General features: G+C 39.4%; 1 protein-coding gene across 3 annotated transcripts in view; it reads left to right on the top strand.

Annotated features, from left to right (window-relative positions):
- The window catches only part of dgki (diacylglycerol kinase, iota), a 99,437-nt gene that overhangs the window by 65,246 nt on the left and 11,794 nt on the right, over positions 1–22,397 (top strand). For 2 of the 3 annotated variants that reach the window (XM_049473432.1, XM_049473433.1), the window contains exons 10-23: positions 1,393–1,488; positions 1,577–1,659; positions 5,755–5,815; positions 8,678–8,791; positions 12,375–12,500; positions 12,645–12,723; positions 13,992–14,047; positions 14,213–14,275; positions 14,541–14,614; positions 15,035–15,146; positions 15,258–15,457; positions 18,990–19,052; positions 20,505–20,605; positions 21,101–21,180. In XM_049473432.1, coding sequence (XP_049329389.1) covers positions 1,393–1,488; positions 1,577–1,659; positions 5,755–5,815; positions 8,678–8,791; positions 12,375–12,500; positions 12,645–12,723; positions 13,992–14,047; positions 14,213–14,275; positions 14,541–14,614; positions 15,035–15,146; positions 15,258–15,457; positions 18,990–19,052; positions 20,505–20,605; positions 21,101–21,180 — 1,308 coding nt within the window. The remainder of the gene's footprint in view (positions 1–1,392; positions 1,489–1,576; positions 1,660–5,754; positions 5,816–8,677; positions 8,792–12,374; positions 12,501–12,644; positions 12,724–13,991; positions 14,048–14,212; positions 14,276–14,540; positions 14,615–15,034; positions 15,147–15,257; positions 15,458–18,989; positions 19,053–20,504; positions 20,606–21,100; positions 21,181–22,397) is intronic. The other variant, XM_049473439.1, reaches the window with a different exon arrangement.

Below are 22,397 nucleotides of genomic sequence, written 5' to 3'. Positions count from 1 at the left end.
CTGTGTCTCAGCTCAGGCCCTGTTCAATATGTTCCCACACTGTGTTCTTCACTAACTAGTTCCTGGGTTTTGTAGAATAGCATCGTATCTAGTCTTCTACTAAAAAAACAAATAAAAGGTTAGTAGATTAGTACAAAATTATGTTACCTGTACGTTTGCTCTATACTGTGGAAATCTTAAAAAAACAAATCAATAAAAAATTGCAAAGGCAAAATTGTTTAAATGTAATTCTATAAATAATAATTGAATAAACACATATTACAGATTGCTAATAACAGGAAGGCACTATATCAAAAATGCAATCTACACTGGTCTGGTTAAAGGTGGTTAACAATCTTGTTTACCAGCATAAACCAGCGAATGCTTTTATTTTCTCCCCAATTACCCAACCCACTCATAGGACTGATAGGACTCCCCCTATCACTAGTAATGCCCCAACACACCAGAAGGGTGAAGACTAGCACATGCTTCCTTCGATACATGTGAAGCCAGCCACCGCTTCTTTTCGAGCTGCTGCTGATGCAGTATTGCCGAGCAGCATCACAGCGCGCTCGGAGGAAAGCACAGCGATTCGGTTCCGGTACATCAGCTAACAGACGCCCTGTGCTGCGGACATCATCCTAGGAGTGATGTGGGGAGAGAGCGCCATCTACCCACCCGGAGGGAGCAGGGCCAATTGTGCTCCCTCTGAGCGCCAGCAGCTTGATGGCAAAGCTGCATGAGCGGGGGTTCGAACGAGCGAACTCCCGCTCATAGTGGCAATTGTTGGTGATTTTGACATATTGACATAATGTGGATCTGATAGTTGTTCTTTACATTGTGTCAAAATGTCATGATCAGTGGACCAAAAGAAATGCTGTAAAATTACATAAAATCAACTGCTTGGACTTTGATTTGCTGTGAAAATATTTTTTATAGCCAAAAAAACTTGACTAGATAGAGTTAACGTACTACGTTTTTCTCTGAATTTTTGCTCAGAATTATTTATAATTAATCAAAAACCTAGCAAGCAGGACATGGAGTGTGTTCACCAAAATTTCCCCTGGATCTCAGCTCCCCACACACCCCTCCCAACCTCACTCCTTCCCCTCCAAACAAAATCAGTCATCTCTGATCCAGGTATCAACAGTACGTTCCATTCCAGTGCGTTCCTCATGTGAACACACTCGTGTACTAAAGCAGGGCTCGATTTGAGACACAGTGAAGGCCTCACTCACAGTGGAGGCGGGGCTTAAAAGGTTGATGCGATTAGTTCCTGTCAAAACACCGTCGCCCAATGTCTCCCTTCCCCTAACTCCTACTCTCTGACATCTGTTGAAACAGCTTACAGCAGCTGTGTGTGTGTGTGTGTACCTGCATGAGAGTTCGTATATAACGTGTGTTTTTCTGCAGGAGTCGAAATGGCGGCCGTTCATGCTGAAGCCGCTGCCTTCACCGTTAATGAAGCCTGTGCTGGTGTTTGTTAACCCTAAGAGTGGAGGGAATCAGGTGGGTAATGACATACACACAAACACACTAATGAGAGTGGAGGAAGAGAGATGGACTCTAACTCTGTCTCTCTCTTTCTTGTTCTCAGGGGACCAAGTTGCTGCAGATGTTCATGTGGATTTTGAATCCTCGGCAGGTGTTTGATCTCTCCCAGGGAGGGCCAAGAGAAGCGTAAGTATCTCTCTCCCTCTCTCAATCCTATATTCTCTTTCGTTTTCTCTCTCTCTTGATCATGTTTCTCTTGATCACCCTCTCTTTCTATTTCCCTCTTTTTCTCTTTCTCTCTCTCTTTTTCTTTTACGTGATCACATTTTTCTCTCTTACTCTCTCACCCTATATCTCTTTCTATGTTCCTCTTTTTCTCGTTCTTACTCTCTTACCCTATCTCTCTTTCTATTTCCCTCTCTTTCCTATCCTCTCTCTCTTTCTCTCTCTTGATCACATTTTTCTCCCTGTTACTCTCTCATCCTATATATCTTTCTATCTCCCTCTTTTTCTCATTCTTTCTTTCTTTTGATTAAGGTTTCTCACTCTTACTCTTTTATTGTATCTATCTTTCTTTCTCCCTCCCTTTCTCTCTCTCTCTTTCTCTCTCTTACTCTCTCACCCTATCTCTCTTTCTATTTCCCTCTTTCTCATTCTCTCTCTTTTTTCTCTCTCCTGATCACATACTCTCTCACCCTATATTTATTTCTATCTATTTCTATTTATATCTCCCTTTCTTTCTCTTTCTCAATTTCTCTCTCTTGATCACATTTTCTTTCTCTTGCTCTCTCACCCTATCTTTATTTCTATTTCCCTCTCTTTCCCATTCTCTCTCTCTTTCTCTCTCTTGATCACATTTTTTTTACTGTTACTCTCTCATCCTACAATATTTCTATCTCTCTCCTTTTCTATCTCTCTCTCTCTCTCTCTCTCTCTCTCTTTCTCTCTCTTACTCTCTCACCCTATCTCTCTTTCTTTTTGCCTCTCTTATTCTCTTTCTTTTTCTCTCTCTTGATCACATTTTTCTCTATATTATTCTCTCTGTTACTTTCACACCCACACCTGTATAAGGTGTGAGAAATTGTCTTCTGAGTGAGGTTGAACACTGGCCAGTGTGCTGATGGCAAGACGATGTGACTTATCAGTTGTCAGTTGGAGCAATCATTACTCGATCCACAGTGGCACATGGGTACTGGAAATGCCTAATACAATGCATTACCCCCCACAGTGGACAGGGCAGTGGGTAGTAATGATTGTGACCAGTGGCATCTGGATAGAATTGTCGATGCAAACAGAAATGCTGACTCTGACAGAAATTACATCCATAATCAATGCAGAAGACCCCACACACCTATCCTATCCTGTAGTAGCTGTTACTACAGAATCTATAATAATAAAAAGTTGGTCTCATACTGGTGGTCCCTCAGGTTGTGACGAGCTGCTGCATATTTTGCAGTGTGTGTGATTAGCCCACTCTTCTCTCTCAGTATGTAGGCCAATGTGTGTGTGTGGTACTGCACTGTAGGAGCTCTGGGGAGATGCAGCTGATTTTCCTGTAGTATTAAAGCTTCAGGCACTGTATTAGGAAGTGGAGCTCTGTCTGCAGCACTGCCAGCTCACAGTGAGCGCTCACTGGCTCTGTACATCATTAGATAGGTAGATAGGCAGACGGGCATATAGATAGAAGGTAGATACATACAGGGGTTGGACAATGAAACTGAAACACCTGTCATTTTAGTGTGGGAGGTTTCATGGCTAAATTGGAGCAGCCTGGTGGCCAATCTTCATTAATTGTACATTGCACCAGTAAGAGCAGAGTGGGAAGGTTCAATTAGCAGGGTAAGAGCACAGTTTTGCTCAAAATATTGCAATGCACACAACATTATGGGTAACATACCAGAGTTCAAAAGAGGACAAATTGTTGGTGCACATCTGTGACCAAGACAGCAAGTCTTTGTGATGTATCAAGAGCCACGGTATCCAGGGTAATGTCAGCATACCACCAAGAAGGACCAACCACATCCAACAGGATTAACTGTGGACGCAAGAGGAAGCTGTCTGAAAGGGACGTTCGGGTGCTAACCCGGATTGTATCTAAAAAACATAAAACCACGGCTGCGCAAATCATGGCAGAATTCAGTGTGCACCGTAACTTCAGAACTGTTTCCACCAGAACTGTCTGTCAGAACAGTAAATTATTGTGGTCTAAAACCAGGTGTTTCAGTTTCATTGTCTAACCCCTGTAGTATAGTAATAGTAAGATAAGTGAATGCTGAAAACTGTCCTAATTCACTAGATGGAATCTTCTCTTTCTCTTTAATTTCCATGTCTGTGTCTCTCCTTTCTCACACTCTTTTTCTCCATGTCTCTCTTTCTTTCTTTCTTTTTATTGTCTCTTTCTTGCTCCCTCTCTCTCATGCCATGTTTCTCTCCCATTTTCCCTCACAAATTTCTTTCTCTCACCAAGTTATTTCTCATTATATCTCCAGGTCTCTCTCTGTATGTCTCAGTCTCTCTCATTTGATATCCATGTCTTCCTTCATTCTTACCTCTATCTCTTATCATATTTCTTTCTTTTCATTCTCTCTCTATGTCTCTTTCTTTTTGTTTCTTTTTACTACTCTTCTTTTCTCTCTCCAAATTATTTTTTTTGACTGACTCGTTATCTCGTCTTTCTGTTTTGTCTCTGTTTCTTATCATGTCCCTCTCTCTGTGTTTGTATCTGTCTTAATGTTTCTCTTTCTCTCTTTCATCTTTTCTTTGTCTATTTTTTCATTCTGTCTCTTTTTCTATCCCTGTTTTTTTGTTTTCCATGTTCATCTTACTCTCTTTCTCTCTTACTCTCTTTAAGAGACTCTATGTGTCTCTTAAACTCACCATTCCTCTGTTCTTCCAGAAGATCATTAATTAGGTAGCAACCGTAACTATGCAGTGGAGTTCAGTCTTCCAGAAGCTTCTATGCTTTGTTGTCTGTTCTCAGATCCACCAGCTCTGTGCTCTGCTCTGCTCTGCTGCTTAATTGAGCTGTTTGGGCCGCTCACACGGACCTGGCTCTGCAGTCTGTTCAGAGCTGACAGAGGAGCTTAAGGAAGAGAGAAAGAGAGTAAGAGAGGAGGTGAACATGGGTGAGACAGATAGATAGACAGGTAGAGAAAGGGCCATATGTGAAGGTGAAAACAGGGGGAATAAGAGAATAAGAGATATTAAAGACAATTTTAGGATCATCGAAACATTGAGAGAGGGACACAGGAAAAAGTAAGAAGAATATAAACATGCAGAGAGAGTGAGGAAGAGACAAAGAATGAGATAAAGCTCTGGAAAAAAAAATAAGAGACCATATAATGACAATGTTTTTCCTTGATTTTACTTCATTTATAACCTCTGGAATATAATCAAGAGGAAGATGGATAATCACAAGCCATCAAACCAAGATGAACCGCTTGAATTTTTGCACCAAGAGTAAAGGCATAAAGTAATCCAAAAGCAGTGTGTTAGACTGGTGGAGGAGAACATGCCAAGGTGCATGAGAACTGTGATTAAAACCAGGGTTATTCCACTAAATACTGATTTCTGAGCTCTTAAAACTTTATGAATATGAATTTGTTTTCTTGCATTATTTAAGGACAGAAAGCTCAGCATATATTTGTTCTTTCAGCCATTTCTCATTTTTATTTGGAATTTGGGAGAAATGTTTACCATAGTTTATAAAATAAAACAACAATGTTCATTTTACTCAAACCCCTTTATTTTTTTCCAGAGCGATAGATAGATAGATAGATAGATAGATAGATAGATAGATAGATAGATAGATAGATAGATAGATAGATAGAATAAAATAGAATGAAATGTAAGAACAAGAGGGAGTACACAGAGGACAAATGACAGAAAGTGAGGAATAGAGGGAGTGAAGGAGGGCAGAACCCAGCTGGATGGTTGCAGGGTTACCGCTGAGCTCTGCTTGACAGACCTGTGATTAAAGTCCCTCTGCCTACACACACACACACACACACACACACAAACATACAGATACATCGATTAGCCTGTGTGTGTGTGTGTGTTCAGTTCAGAGGCTTCCAGAACAGTCAAGTGTTCCTGAATGCATTAAACATGTTTATAAACTGACCATTAATAGTGTCCTTCTGTTGATGCATCATTAAAATTTTGGATAACCTGATCACCTCTGTTAAAACCTGTGTAATGTATGTGTTCACAGTATGTAGATATCACAGTGTGCAGGCCTAAAGCATCTAAGTGTTATTTCTGTATCTGTCTCTTTTCCAGGTTGGAATTGTACAGGAAAGTGCCAAATCTTCGCATCCTCGCCTGTGGAGGAGACGGGACGGTAAGCAACAGAGCACAGCTGACCCTACATACACACTGGCTGGCAACAAATCGACAGACCACCATTCGTTTCCTATGGGAGAACAAGATATGTAGCTATGATTTGGCAACAAACAGCAAAAGGAGTTGGCTTTTTCTTAACTTTATGCAAATTAATAATGATGTGGTGAAGCGACATCCTTCTGCTCTCTGAACTTTTGATATGTACCGTACTTTGTTCATATCTCTGCCGGGGATGATCTGAACATAGCAGCAAGGCTTATAACCACTGTGTCTGATTTTTCTTTTTTATGTAATGTATTTTTGCATAAAAACAGGGCAGTTTGGAGAAAAATAAAGTGTGAAAGAAAGTTTATAGGTATCTTGCTAGCCAAAACTTAGGGCAACACAAACTAGTCTTCTATATCTTACAATGTAAAGGTTTAGAAAAAACTCCCCCTGCTGAGAGATGTGAGGAATAGCGAGCTGGGCAAAGCATATTTGTATAAATCTGCACACAATCATTACTCCAAAAGAGTTATTCTCTCAATCTACAAGCCCTGTTTTTTTAAGCCCTTTTGTCATGCTCACATACAACACAACACATATTGAGCTATGTTAAGATATGTCAAGATATGTTGTGAAATATTGTGCTATTTTGGGATTTACTGAGATGTTGTGAAATATTGAGATATGTTGTGAAATTTGCTGAGATGTGTTGTGAAATATTGAGCTTTGTTGGAATTTGCTGAGACATGAAATATTGAGATATGTTGGGATTTGCTGAGATATGTTGTGAAATATTGAACTATGTTGGGATTTGGTTAGATATGTTGTGAAATATTGAGCTATGTTGGGATTTGGGGAGGTATGTTGTGAAAAATTGAACTATTTTGGGATTTGGTGAGATATGTTGTGAAATATTGAACTATTTTGGGATTTGCTGAGATATGTTGTGAAATATTGAGCTATGTTGGGATTTGCTGAGAAGTGTTGTGAAATATTAAGATGTGCTGAGATTAAATATGTTGAGATATAAATGGATATGCTGGAATGTTAAACAATATGTTGAAATATGTTGGGATCATCAAATATGTCAGTATTTATTCAAATGTTAAATATGTTTAGATATGATCTGTTATGTCACACTGTGTTTAGATATTTAGGAATGTGTTGTGGTAGGATGTATCCTGAAAATTTTTATTATATGTTGGGATTTTAGAATGTATTGGTAAATATATTTTAAAATATGTTGGCATGTGTTCTATTATGTTCTCCTAGGGCTGCACAGTAATTTAGTTTCACTATTTATCACAATCGAAAAAATTTCAGTATCACTCAGAAGCTGCCCAAGGACTACATTAAGCAAGTACTGTATTTTTCGGACTATAATGTGCACCAGATGCATTGAACATCTATTTTCTGGTCTATTTTCATACATATTGCGCACTGGATTATAAAGCGCATTAAGCAACAGATCGACAAATCGAAGTGAAAAAGGGTGTCGCCATGTTTCCCTCCTAATTAGGTAAACAAAACTGTAATTCTTAAAAAAACATTAAACTTCATTTTATTTACAGTAAGCTTAGAATTCCAGAATTTTGTCACGGCTAGCAGTGCTAGTTAGCTCTGGTTAGCAGCATAACCAGCTCCGGTTAGCAGTGCTAGCCTGTTGCGCTCAGCAGTGTTAGCCAGCTCTGGTTAGCTGTGCTAACCAGCTCCGATTAGCAGCGCTAGCCAGCCCCGGTTAGCAGCGCTAGCCCGTTCCGGTTAGCAGCGCTACCCAACGCTTAGCAGTGCTAACTCTCTTACACTCAGTAATTCATCAGAGTAGCTTTACTGCTCCTTAAAACCTGACTGGTAGAATTCATATGTATTGGGCCGGATTATAAGGTACACTGACGATTTTGGGAAAATTTTAAATATTTTAGGTGCGCCTTATAGTCCGGTATCTGATTATATTATCATATATAATCTTTATTTTTAGGTAAATAAATCTACATCATCTATAAAATATAGTGGCTTATTTTTTAGTATGTTGGAAGATTTTGCATTATGGTATGTTATGTTGGAATATGCTGGGATATTATTATAATATTTTAGGTGATGCGTGTTAATGTTTAGTTATGTGCTAAGATGTTGGAATACATTCTGATATGCTTGGCTGTGTTGAGATATATGTGAGATGCTTTGAGATGCAAGGTAATGCTTGGGAATATTGAGTTCTGCCTGATGGGTGATGCTTGGTAATGTTGAGTTATGTGGGGATATGCTGGGATTTTGGAATATGATGACATCTGTTCTTGTATGTTGTGATATATTGGGATATTTTAAGATAGTGGGTGATGCTTGGTAATATTAAGTTATGTGGGGATGTGCTGAGACATGTTGGGATGGGTTGGGATATGTTGGGATTTTGGATTATGCTCGGATCTAAGGTTATATGGAATATGTTGGGATATTGTAAGATGTTGGATGATGCTTGGTAATATTGAGTTATGTGGGGATCTGCTGAGACATGTTGGGATAGGTTGGGATTTTGTAATATGAGAGAATCTATTCTTGTATGTTGGGATATGTTGGGATATTTTAAGATGTTGGATGATACACGGTAATGTTGTGTTCTGTGGGGATCTGCTGAGACATTTTGGGATAGATTGGGATGTGTTGAGATTTTGGATTATGCTGGGATCTATTGCTGTATAATGTAATATGTTGTAATACTAAGATGTTGGGTAATGGCCAATATATGTTGAGATGTGCTGAGAGACATTGATATGTGGGAATATGTTCAGATGTTGGGATATGTTGGGAATGTACTGTACTCTCTTTGATGTTTGATCATGCTTTGTGTGATCAGCTTGTGTTTGTTTGTTTTCTGAAGGTGGGCTGGGTCCTGTCCGCTCTGGATGAACTGCAGATGAACCCGCAGCCTCCTGTGGCAGTGCTTCCTCTTGGAACAGGAAATGACCTCGCCAGGACACTCAACTGGGGAGGAGTGAGTCATCTTTAATTCTGCCCTCACACCACTGGATGCCCAAGACACATCAATAATTCTCTTTTTATGATTATTTGTATTTGTAAAGGAAGACACATGAAGGCAGTCAGACAAATTTCACCACTCAATACACTGCATTTCTATTTATTTAGCATTTTTGTTCTCCTTTTCTAAATTATTTTTTTCCCCATCCTGGCAATATACATGCGTGGTGAAAGTCACACTCCAAACAAAAGCCTGAACCTCATTTAGTCAGTTTATTTCAGAGAAGACTCTGAACAGCTGACTGGTCAGGAGGCCTCCACCGTAACCAATCACCTCATTGTCTAGTCTATTTTAAGGTGACCTCAGCTAACAGGACAATGTAATGATGGAACCAAGAAGAAGACATTCCCTAAACACATGCCCTGCCTGTGCCACCTTACTACAGCCATCTGCTGGCAACTCATCAAAGTGCTTTTCTCTTGAAGGAATGTAATAATATAGTTTTATTCCTGCGTTTTAAATTCATGTTTTTTGTCAAACCAATTAGGGGCCACATTTCTTAAAAACACTGTCTCAATATTTTACAGCTAAATGCTATATATGTATACACACATGATATAATATACACTTATGCCTGGTATTACGTATAGTGCCAATATGTTTATGTTTATCTGCTCCAGAAGGTTATATTGTATTGGCAGTACTTTTTTAAGGACTAGAAAAGTGTCTGTGGCAGCAACTGAATGTAACCTACATTACTTAAAAGTGGTGTCCACAAACATTAACATTTACGGTTTGATTTCCTGGACAGGGGTTAAGCCTAGCTGTATACTATGTTTTATTTTTTTTCAATGGAAAATCTCCAAGGCTTAATCCCTGTCTGTCAAAACTACCAGATTATGTATATTTAAGATAGAACAACTCTTACTAACATATTGACCTCTGATGTCAATCTTTTTTTATTGAATGATGTACTTGCTTCTGCCTGTTTGGCTGTATTGTGAGCAGTCTGGGCTAAAACACTACTTATAACTTCAACCTGAATTAGCTGCCTACCTGCCATAGGCTGACATCACAAATACAGTGATTTCAAATCAGGCTTACATTTACAGCTGAGGAAAATTTCACATCTGAAAATTTAGACCAAATCTGAACCTAGATGTTGTTATATTTTAAACATTCCGGTTAGTTTGATGAATGTGCAGCAAAGAAAAGCTGGATTTTATTACAACTATAGTTATTTTTTTCTTCTATTGTTTATCCCCAAAAACTTGTGTTGCGGCAATACAGACCATAGTAACTGTGATTGGTCTACTCTAACTAATAGTCCTGCTTACACATTTACACAAGTATAAATGCTCATGAAGGCTTAGGTCATTTGCTCAGGCTACACTGTATAGAATGTGCTGATTTGACTCAGACAAATAATTTAGGACTAAGTCTCAGTTTATTGTGGAATTGGACTGGGGAGTGTAAAATACACTTTTTTATATACTCCATCAATGTTTTATATAATATCAATTCTGCTGTAGTATCACTTTAATACACTCGTGTCACAAGGGCACTTGTGGTGTAGAAGTGCTACTATCATCTCGAGCACAGATGAGCTTCCAGAGCTCCATTTACTCCCAGTGCTCAGGCCTTTAGGCCCCACTGTCTACTGTCTCACACACTGCCGCTTCAAACCCATGCTGCAATGGATTTGTGTTGCTGACGCAAATTAGCAAACCTTTTGATGAGTGAAAGTCTAAATATATTCCACATACTCGTAATATATCTCCTAAGCCTTCATTGAGGCAGACTGCTTCAGAAGCAGGCAGGAAAGAAAGGAGGAAAAGAGAGAGAAGGGAGGGGAGGATTTGGGTGGTGGGGTAGAGGGGGGTGCTGATGCTGCTGGGTCTTGGGGGTAGCGCAGGGGCATGGGCGGTGGGGTTATTAGCGATGATTGTGTTGGCTAATGAATGCTGCGTTAAATCCGTGTGGAAATCGCGTTTTGATGTTGTTCAGAGGGATGTGATGAATAAGTGAGTGATTGTTTTTTTCTGAATGCGTAAATGGGGCATGGAAGACGTGATGAGCAGCTGCAGGGATTATTCGCTTGTTTATTTGCTCATTTGTTTGCTTGTTGGTTTGTTAATATATGAAAACAAATAGGACTTGCGGCTATTGCGGTTATTATTTGCACCAATTAGCCTTAATATTAAAGCCAGTTGCCTAATAATGTGAAGGTCCCACATGTCCTGTAGTTTCTGATACCAGCACATTAGCAGTATATTCTTTAACCAAGTCCTGTAAGTTGTGAGCTGGGTCTTTCTACATGGGTTACATCAGTGAGCCATAAGCACCCATGACCCTGTCCTGTTTCACCCCTTGACTCCATCTTTTGGTAGACCTTGTCACTTGCAATACCCCTAAACCCAATCCAATCTATTGATTCCACCCATTGGTAAATGGGTTTACCAAGTACTGAATTACAGTACTTCCGATTCCACTATACTCCGTTACACAATCCCACCTCTTGATTCAACCACTTGATAGACCTTGTTACTTACAGTACTTTTGATCCAACCTTTCGGTTTCATTCCCTGGAAGACCATATCGCTTGCAATACTCCCAACCCCTATCCCACCACTTAATCCTACCCCTTAGTACTCCCTACCACAATTCTGTCTTTTATTCCTACTCGATAGTAGACTCTATCACATGCAATACTGCTTACCCCAATTCCATTCCCTGAACACATTCCTTGAAAGAACCTATTACTTCTAATCCTGTAGATACCACCCACCCGTACGACAATTTTACTTGCAATACTTCAGACCCCAATCCCATTCACTGGTCCCACCCAGTGGTAGGTCACAATGACCTGGTCATTTTGGCAGTCCTATCCATTAGGCTCTTTTCCAAGTGGGCCAGATTGCTTTTCCTGGTTTCGAAACACCACCTTCAAAAACTGACTGTTCACTTGCTGCTTATATGTAGATCCCACCTGTTTAAAGTCTATTTCTAGGCTTAATTCCTGTTTGGGAAAATTCCCTTTATTTACTCTACCTGTCAGTGGATTTATGGCTGATCAGTTGCATAGTATGGATTTGTGAGGGTGGGATTAATTGGAAAGAATAGTAGCTAAGTAGATTCATTAAAAATAACCAATAAAACCAGGCTTTCTCTTATGTTCTTAAGCATGTGCAGTGTGTAGCTGCTTTTGACTGCAGGGGTTTGGAGACTAGCGAGCAATGACCTTGACAGGTTTAGAGTCTCTCTCTCTCTCTTTCTCGTGCACTCTCGCTCCCTCGTGCTTTCACGCTACAGTTGAAATACTGTTATTGGCAGGATAATGGCGATAACCCGCTCGCAGTCTTTCTGCTGTTGTATATAAGAATAGATCCTGTAATCATCTCAATTCATGCGCTCGAGGGCTCTATTTATCTCCTGAGGAAAAAGCCCCTGTGGGTCAACATAATGGCAGGTAATGGCTTTATAAGGAGGTTTTAAGAAGACATTACACCCAATACATAATCTCTCTCTGTCTTCCCCTCTCTCTCTTTTTTCTTTCTCCCTCTCCCTTTCTCTTTCTCTCCCTCTCTCTCCCTATCAGGGCTACACAGACGAGCCAGTGTCTAAGATCCTGTGCCATGTAGAAGATGGTACAGTGGTTCAGCTGGACCGCTGGAACCTGCAAGTAGAGTGGTCTCCTGCCCAACCTGAAGAGGGCACACAGAAGGTAGTAGAAAGGTCATGCCGAGGTCAAAAAAACTCCAAACAAAGGAGAATAGATTTCCCAGTTAAGGGGAAAATATACATTTAATATTAATGTTAAATTAACTAAAACAAAAACATGTTTCACCCTTTTCACTTTTTTCTCCAGCTTCCTCTGAATGTGTTCAATAACTACTTCAGCCTTGGCTTTGATGCCCACGTCACGCTTGAGTTCCACGAGTCTAGAGGTTTGTGCGCAATCGTTTATTTTAGCTTGATTCTTTTGTTTTGTACTTGAGACCTGAAGCTAATGTAGATCAACAGACACTTAGGCTGCGTTCACACGGCAGGTCAAGGTGGCGCAAATCTGATTTTCTCACGTAATGTGATGTTCTTTTTAGGCTGTTCACACAATCTTTTTAAAGTGACCCATATTTAATATTTGTCTGAACAGTTCATTTGGTGTCATCTTCAGCATCACAGGAGGTGATCTTGTGGCCGACAGCTGGGCTTATCATGTCACTTATCACGTTTCTTTTGGTACTGCAGCTGCATCCAAAAAACATCATTATTATACTGGGTTTTTACATAGATGTATATTTTGTTATTTAGCATTTGTTCAGTTCAGTACAAGGACAGAGTTCGTACGGTCATGAAAAACCTGAAAAAGTCAAGTTTTGGAAAAGTCATGGAAATTTCCACTACAATTTTGTGTGTTTCTGGTTATTGATCGAAAGGCTAACAAATTCGAGCTAACAAATTTGTCAGCTTAGAGTTAATTCAGTAATTTAGCCCTATGTAATGGAGCTCTTAGGATCTGAAACACCTTTAATTTTTAAAGATTGTGTGTCAACATTTTTATCAGATTCATTTTAGGCTTACTGTAATCAGTTTTGATTATAGTTTTAGTTAGTTTTGGATTTATTATCCATGTCTGCACTGATGTTTTACAAATCATATGGTAATGAAAATTTGCCATTAAGGCATGGAAAAGTCATTAAAAAAAAAATTGAAATTTATTGGTTAAAACATGTATGAACCCTGAACGACAATGCCTTTCATTATCAATTCAAATCAGTTTTTTATACTAATTTATTCTTACAGTGGAATGGTCACTAGAAGGCTTGTAGAAAAAAAGTTAATAATTCAATGTTTTTTCAAAGCTTTCGGATTGTACTGTGTTGAACAAAACAAAACAAATAAACAAAAATCTTTACAACAAAGTAATAATCAGTTCATCATACATTGCAAGAGCATTAAAGAAAACAATAATAACCCTTTACTGATGGCAGTCAAAATGTGTGTGGGGGTGTGTGCATGCTTTCTTTTTTTATAGTGACTGCAAATACACCAATACAGTAGATTTTCAATTCTATGCACTAAGCATATTTTAATGAGCAACACCATTGTGTACAGCTGTGGGATGTTCAGTTTGATATTTGTTAGTTCAGAATCATTGGGTGAATGAATGCACTATTGAACACAGCTTGGTTTTTGTCTTTCTGTTACTATGCAGAAGCCAACCCTGAGAAATTCAACAGTCGCTTCCGCAACAAGATGTTCTATGCAGGGGTGAGTACAACTGCAGTCCTGACTGACAGCCTGGGAGACTCTGTGAAGGGGGAGAGATAAGGAGTTAGAGAGATAAAATAAAGAGAGGTAGAGAAAGAAATTGACTATGAGTGTGTGTGTGTGTGTGTGTGTGTGTGTGTGTGTGTGTGTCTGCTGTCCCCTCAGGCTGCCTTCTCCGACTTCCTGCAGAGGAGCTCCAGGGACCTGTCCAAGCATGTCAAAGTGGTGGTGAGTGGTCCGGGTCTGCCGGAAGCTGCTGGCCTGAGTGGGCGTGGGCGCTGATTTTGACGTGCCCTGTCTGTTCCATTATCACTAGGCGTAATGAAGTGGGTACAACGAGCCCCCCACCCACCCACCCACGCCACACACAGCTAATCTGCTAATCTTTCACAAGTGTGACAATCCCCCTGCAAGAATACCTATTTTGTGACTCTGCTTCTTGAATTTTGCTTCTCTTAATGCTTTGTATCTTCTGCATGATGGGGTTCATCAGTGTGATGGTACGGATCTCACTGCCAAGATCCAGGAGTTGAAGTTCCAGTGCATCGTCTTCTTAAATATTCCTAGGTGTGTAAATATTCTCAAACGCATAGACTAGCCATAATCTCTATTCATCATGATGTGAACGGTTGTGTGTAAGCTGTCCTTTGATTGGTTGTCTCTTTACTGGTGTGTGCTATAGAAGAATTGCTTTTAGTTCCTTAAAGAACCGTTTTTTTAAGAGATGTGTGACTGTGGAAATACCTTTAAACAGGTGATGAAACACACTAAACCATTTAAGAACAACCATTTAAGAACACCACAGCAACCAATTTGGATAGAATAACAACTACCTAGCACCTAACCACCTGCTTAGCAGCACCACAGCCACCACCTAACAGCAGAATACATTAGTTTGCAAAAGTATTCATACCACGTTTATTTTTCATACCTTATTTTTTTTATACCTGGTCTCTGTCTCACCCTCACCTCACTCCTTCTCCACAGGTACTGTGCAGGAACCATGCCATGGGGCAACACAGGAGACCACAGAGACTTTGAGCCTCAGCGGCATGATGATGGCTACATCGAGGTCATTGGCTTTACCATGGCTTCACTGGTAAATAACATGGAAACATTTAATACAAACATAATGAAAAGATATTTGGCCCCAAGCTTTTTACTGTAAATTATATTTTTAAAAAATCACAAGGTTTTTCTTCACCACCAGGCGGCGCTGCAGGTGGGAGGCCATGGGGAGAGGCTGCACCAGTGCAGGGAGGTGACTCTAACCACCTACAAGACCATGCCTGTACAGGTGGATGGAGAGCCGTGCCGTCTGGCACCATCCACGCTCCGCATCTCCCTCCGCAACCAGGCCAACATGGTGCAGAAAAGCAAGAGGCGCACCTCTGTCCCGCTGCTCAACGAGTGAGACGCATATATATTTCTATATTCTGTATCTATACACACTCAGATACAAAATAACACTTTTATATAACAACCTTTTTTAGCCTGTGGTCATTTCCACAGCCAAACTGAAGCATTGTGAGTGAAAGAGTTCCTTTAAGTGATGCACACAAAAGATATTAGAGTTCGTCCTAACCAGCTTTTTCTGCATTGGTTTCATTGGTTAGATATTTGGTTAGTTAATTAGTTAAGTAGCATAATTATAATGTTAGTTAATTGATTAGTTTGTTAGATATCAGATAGAAGACCCTGTAGTTGGTTTGTTGTTGAGTTGTTGAGCTACCTATTACTTTAGTTAAGTTACCATATTTTTTGCATTATAAGGCGCACTTTCATTTCTTTAATTTTCCCCAAAATCGTTCCTGCGCCTTAATCTGGTGCGTCTTTTGTATGAATTTTACCAGTCAGGTTGTAAGGAGCAGTAAAGCCACTCTGCTCTGAAGCAGTATTAGTTTTAGTATTAGTATTACTACCCGCTAAATGAGCTAAGAGCTAGCTCTTTCGCCGTTCAGAGGTGAGTATTATCATTACTATAGCAAGTCGCTAGGTAGATAAGTAGAGTAGCTAAATGATTAAGTAGTTAGTTAGTTAGTTGCATTCAGCTACTTTAAGTTGCATTCATTTCTGACACAGATGTGACAAATGCACACACACACTTAGCCTGTCTAATCCCTGTAGAGACTGTACTGCTCTGGAGTAAATAAACATGAACTTATCATACCTAATGCCAGGCATGGGACAGAAAAAGCATGCATGATTAAACTGTGGAGCATTAGAACTGTGAAATGATGCATCATCACAGTTTTAATTCCATCCGAAGTGGGGATTTTGGCAGTGTGGGATGAGGTGAGGTGAGATTATGAACATCCAACATCCTCACCTCATTAATGCTCTTTTTGCTGAATGCAAACAAAATGTAGTAGAAAGTCTTTTCTGGACAGTAGGACAGTTACTATAACTAAAGCAGATAAAAAACTAGTTTTAATACCCTCAAAATTCAGATGTTTTTGTGCATAAAGTGTAGCTCTGCAGTTAATTTGAGTGATTGCTTGGTTAGCTTGATATCTCTATAATGGTTGGTTGGTTGTTGGGCAGTTGCTAGATAGATACATTATATAGTTGTATAGTTAAGTAGAATCCGGGTGAGAATCCATTGAGGTGATTTGCATTTGAACATACACACTTTTGTAAATGTCACAAGACACACAAATACACATGCTATGAAAGGTTAGGTGGTTGTATCAGGCTGTTACTAACCTGTCTGATTCTGCCTGCTGTGAGTCTTTCTCTGTTTAAGCTCCCAGTCTCTCCACCGCATCACTGTCTCCTGTCTAAAGAGCCCCCTGATCCACACTAACCCACATACCCCTCCTCCCTACTGCGTGATGTGCTCAGCAGACCTTACTGCTCTCTCTCTCTCCCTCTCTCTCCCATTTTCTTTTTTCTTTCTTTAAAGGAACAGTTAGACAAAATACTTTAAATACTTAATTTTCCACTGAAATGCAGTTGATAATGTAGTTATATAGATTTTTAGTTCTTTCAATTAATCTTTTAGTACCATACTAAAGAAACACACGAAATGTTCCCCTAGTGTGAACTGCACACATTACATCAGAGTTTAAAAATCTTGTAGCAGTGATAGTTTATTTAAGTTTCCATTACTCAAGTAGCCACAGGGTAAAATACCAATTAAAACCAGTTTAAAGATAAAAGGTGTCTCCCAACAACCATGCAACACCTGATGGACCACCATCAAAATCCCCCCTCCCCTTTCCTCAGCACTTAAAATGTTTCTCCTTGAGAGAGAAGGAATAAATCAAGCTCCTCGTTTGCTTCAAATCTTAGAAATTGAATGCATTCAGTGACAAGAGCATCAAGATTTGTGATGATTACCTCATCATCCGCAACTCATCACTTCAATTTTTGAATAAGGATTGAATGGAGCACCATCTTTCCAGAGAACAGAGTTCCACAGCTCAATGCTAGGGATTTATGCATTTTATTCTCCATGCCTGGCATTTGGTTTCGCCATCGTTCGCCATGGAGAGTCCTATTCTTTTGGCAACACTTCTCTACTGGTACTAGACAAGCTGTGTATGGTGTGTGCATTTACACATCTGTGTCAGCAATGGATGCAACCTAAACTACAGTAGCTGAATGGGTTCATTGGAGAGAGTGTCCAGAAAGAATTGGATAGGGATGCATCTTTAGAATCATTGGCATTGACCGATCGGCATAGATTGGGACGATATTTCAAACCAATACTTCCCTGACATATTTATTTTATGCCAAAAAAGGACCAAGGGGCCCTATTTATTCACAATAATAATGATACACATTAAAGCCATCTGGGATTACACTATTAATATAGTTTAGTATTCTAAACTCACTTAAATTTCAATGGCTCGAACATTGAATGTTTGATACATCTTGATGATATCCAGAGGAGTGTGGCTGTCATCTGTGATAATAAATAATAAAATGTAAAAAATTATTCTTTCATCATGTTAAACTTTAGTACCTACTGAAAAAAGTAAAGTAATTTAAAGTAATTAAAGTAAAGTAATTTACTTAACAGTTACTCATTACAGCAGTCACACCTTTGGAAGCCCATTCCCACCAACAATTTTTTTTTTTATAATCAAGCACACTCTTTTTTTTATTATTAAGTAAATTGCTCTCAATATTTTGACATACTAAGTCTTTATTGTAAGATGGTAAGTCATTATTTTGAGATACAATGTCAATATTTTGAGATACTATCTCAATATTTTGAGATACTATATCAATAGTGAATATCAGATTCACTTACCTGTCCAGTTTGGATTTAGTTGAAGGTGAAGTGAAGCTGTTCTCTGCAGTTGTGTCTGAAGCTCTGCAGGTTGAGGGGAACTGAGCTCCTCAGCTCCTTTGCTGTGTGTCAGTAGGATGGTGGAATAGACACTAGGGGGAGCTCCAACGACTCCACTGCAGAAGAACACAGAGCCTGAGGCATTCATTAAAATATTGGCTTAGTGGGCGCAGATATCGGCCGATGCCGATTATCTAAAAATGGCAATAATCGGCCCGTTTAATCGGCTGGCCGATATAGCGATCGATCACCAGTTGTATTTAATCTGTTTATTAAAAAAAAAAAAGAGTTTAAAGCCGTGAACAGTCTAACGACCTGTTAGTTATATAAATTTGAAAAAAAATTCCTCACCAGGCGCCTTTCCAGGGTGTATAGTCTCTCTTCAAGTTATAATGTTGATATCAAAATGCATTATTATTAATGGTCATATATAACAACTACATTTGAGTTAAAGGTAAAATTTGGATTTTTGTCAAACTTTTCCTTTACTTCTCCACCTCCTCTGCCTCCTCCATGCTAATAATATAACCCTCTTATCCGTGTTTGTGTCTCATCTCCTCCTGCCTCTCTCTCTCTCTCTCTCTCTCTCTCTCTCTCTCTCTTTTCCTCTGGCTTGCCTGTGTTGCCTGTGCTGGCGTTCAGCATTCAGAAAGTGTGCGCAGCAGATTTGCGCCGCCTCTCTGCTCCCCCAGACTCCTTCTCTGTGTAAGTATCTCTCTCTCACCCTCGCCACACACACTCTCGCACACCCACCTCACACTCCTCAGCCATGCCGGGCGAGTGTGTGTGTATGTGCGTGTGCCTGTGTGTGTAAATGTGGAAGGAGGGTCTGTACATACAGCACATACATGTTCTGCGTCTTTGTGTTTGTCTGTGTCTGAGTCTGTGTGTGTTTGGCTGTGTTCGTCTTCCCCACCCAGTTATCTAGTGTTTTTGGTGGTCTGTATTCTCTGTAAGAGGTTTTATAGACTTGGTTAAAGGTGAACACAACAGATTTAGGTCTTTAGGTCAACATTTGAAATAACCCTTGTTAACTTTGTACTTTGATTTGGTTCAAGACCTTTATCATGTCACTCAAAGCTTAGAACAGTCTTGTTTTACAGAAAAATATCATTCATAATTCTGTAATTTTTATTTTATTTTTATTTTAATTGACACGAAACGGAAATTTGTAGACCAAATTTCTTTTATATATTATATATTCTTTATATATATTTAAATAAGTCACCCAGCTTCAAAACCTGATGTGTCTTAGGTCAATATGTAAATAATTATAGCTGTTGTATGATTAGACACGGGAGGATGAAAGGTCTTATAAAAAGGCTTATCAGAGGCTACTTTTGGGTAGTGTACCCCTTGGTGAGAGATCATCAACTGATAGACATGCCTCTGCAATGCACTTAAACACATTCTGCCCAGTTGCCCAACTGGTCACCACTAGTAGTGAGATGAGGGACACTAACAGCTCAGCGATAGCAACGTGTTGCTTCTCGTACAGGGCTTCCAACTGATATAATATTGTAATTGACTGCAACATTACATATGTCATCATAACATTTATACATATAATTCAACACCACTTTTTTTTTTGTCAATGAGTATAATTAAATAGGCAATTGTTTTGTTTTATATTTATATATTTAAAGGGATATTTAATTATTTAAAGCATTTACTGTACAAACATCTATTACTGTATGTAGGTGTTTATTTTATAATTTAGATTGCTGAATTGTTTATTGACAATTTCTGCTTACTGTCATGTATGAGAATTGTCAAGTTTCTGTTTCTCCTCAGCAAGATCTGTGAGTTGATCTGATTCATGTGGTGATCACTTTACTTACTATATTACACAGGTTAGACACAGAGTCATTTATTTATTCAGTTAGCAGCTGTTGGAAAGTATCTTTACAAACTGATTTGCCCATTTCTTGATACTTTCAAAATGAGGGCACATCAGCTTTTTACTCCACTTCCTTGGAGCTGCTGACTCAGTATCCTGTCACCAACCTGTGTGTGACGTCATAGGTAAAGTGAGCACTGTGGGGATGAGGTAAGTGAAGAGTGTGTGTCTGCTATGTCTTGCCTTGTACACCAGGGTGCGGCAGAAGGTTGCACATGTGCTGACGTACATGTGTGTGTGTGTTTCCCTTTCTGCAGCTCGCATGCCGTGCCTGAACGCCTGCGACTGCGGGTCAACCGGATCAGCCTGCCGGAGTACGAGAACCTGCAGTTTGACAAGGAGCGACTACGGGACATCTGTGAGTTTCCACAAACACAGAAGGATGAACAGACTTTAACTGGTGCAGTTTATTTACAGTATCTTTCACAATGATGCAGAGCAGAATCAGGAATCAGATGCATGGATGGATAGTGAGTGATTGATGCATGGATGAGGGAAGGATGGATGAGGATGGAGTATGGTTTGGATGAATGAATTAATAGATGAGGATGGAGTATGGTTTGGATGAATGGATGGATGAGAATGGAGTATGGTTTGGATGCGGTTGTGTCTGTTATTTGTCAATTGTATGGTGAAACCAAAGAAAAAATTAAATTTTCATTCTATTCTATTTCTTTTCTCCTTTTTGTAAAAATACAGATATATCAGTAATATATTAGCTGTGACAACAGGAAACAATTGCAATAATGCTGTGAAAATAGTCAAATTTGTATAATGATAGTGTTAAAAAATGCTTCGGTATGGGATGTTTTTCACAACATTTTGTTAATTCTGTGTGTGTGTTTGTCCTTAGCTACCCCGGTTGGCATAGTGGTGGTAAGAGGAGACTGTGACCTAGAAACGTGTCGACTCTACATTGACAGACTGCAGGAGGTGAGACGCTCCCCTGAGTGTTTCTGCTCTATTAGAGCCGCTGTTTTTCTGTCAGGGCATCACTGCTGCACACTAAACACTGGGGCAGTGTGTCCTCTCGCCACTATAAGATTCCCTTATTTACTCAAACTCACCATTAACACACACATGCAGTTATTACAGCAGTCTCCTGACGCACAACTCTCACTCAAATTTTGTGTGTGTATGTGTGTGTATATGTGTATATATATTTACAGCTCTGTAAAAAATTAAGAGACCACTACAGTTTTTGAATCAGTTTCTTTGATTTTGCTATTTAGAGCATTTATTTGCAGAAAATAAGAAATGGCTGAAATAACAAATAAAATATGCTGAGCTTTCAGACCTCAATTATTGCAAAATAAAACAAGTTCATATTCATAAAGTTCAGAAATCAATATTTGGTGGAATAACCCTGTTTTTAATCACAGTTTTCATGCATCTTGGCATGTTCTCCTCCAGCAGTCTTACACACTGCTTTTGGATAACTTTGTTCCACTCCTGGTGCAAAGATTTAAGCAGTTCAGCTTGGTTTGATGGCTTGTGATCATCCATCTTCATCTTGATTTTATTCCAGAGGTTTTTAATTTGGTAAAATCAAAGAAACTCATCATTTTTAAAAGGTCTTTTATTTTTTTCCAGAGCTGTATGTATCATGTCCCATGACTGCACTGACCTGTGGGGTCTCCTGCATTGATTCAAGATTCAAGATTCAAGATTTTTATTGTCACATCACAGAGTACAGGTGTACATGTGAGTGAAAAACTTGGGTGCAGATTCCCACCAATGCGTAAAGAATAATATTTACAAGAGAGTAATAAAATAATATAAAATATATAAAAATAGGACATACAGATAACTTACAGTATAAACACTATTTACAATACACTTAATTACAATAAACATGATAACTTACACTATAGACAAATATTGCACAGAACAGATATGCACAGATGTAGATATGGATAGTGTGGAAGTAGTCAGTATGTCACAGTATAGCTATGAGTAAGTGCAGGTAAGGAATGAGTTGAGTGGGGAGTGCAGGGGGCAGAATGCTGTATAATATGGAAAAGTCTGATAGATGCAGTGTAAAGTAAAGTGCAGGGTGCAGAGTTTGTATGGGTGTCAGTGGGGTGGGTTGGGCAGAACACCGTTCTACTGGCTATTCCACAGCCTGGTTGCTTGGGGGAAGAAGCTGT

Source organism: Astyanax mexicanus, chromosome 2, assembly GCF_023375975.1.
Source record: "Astyanax mexicanus isolate ESR-SI-001 chromosome 2, AstMex3_surface, whole genome shotgun sequence".
Lineage (NCBI taxonomy): Eukaryota > Metazoa > Chordata > Actinopteri > Characiformes > Acestrorhamphidae > Astyanax > Astyanax mexicanus.
The sequence above is the reverse complement of the archived record's forward strand: the minus strand, read 5'-3'. Positions and strand labels throughout refer to the sequence as shown.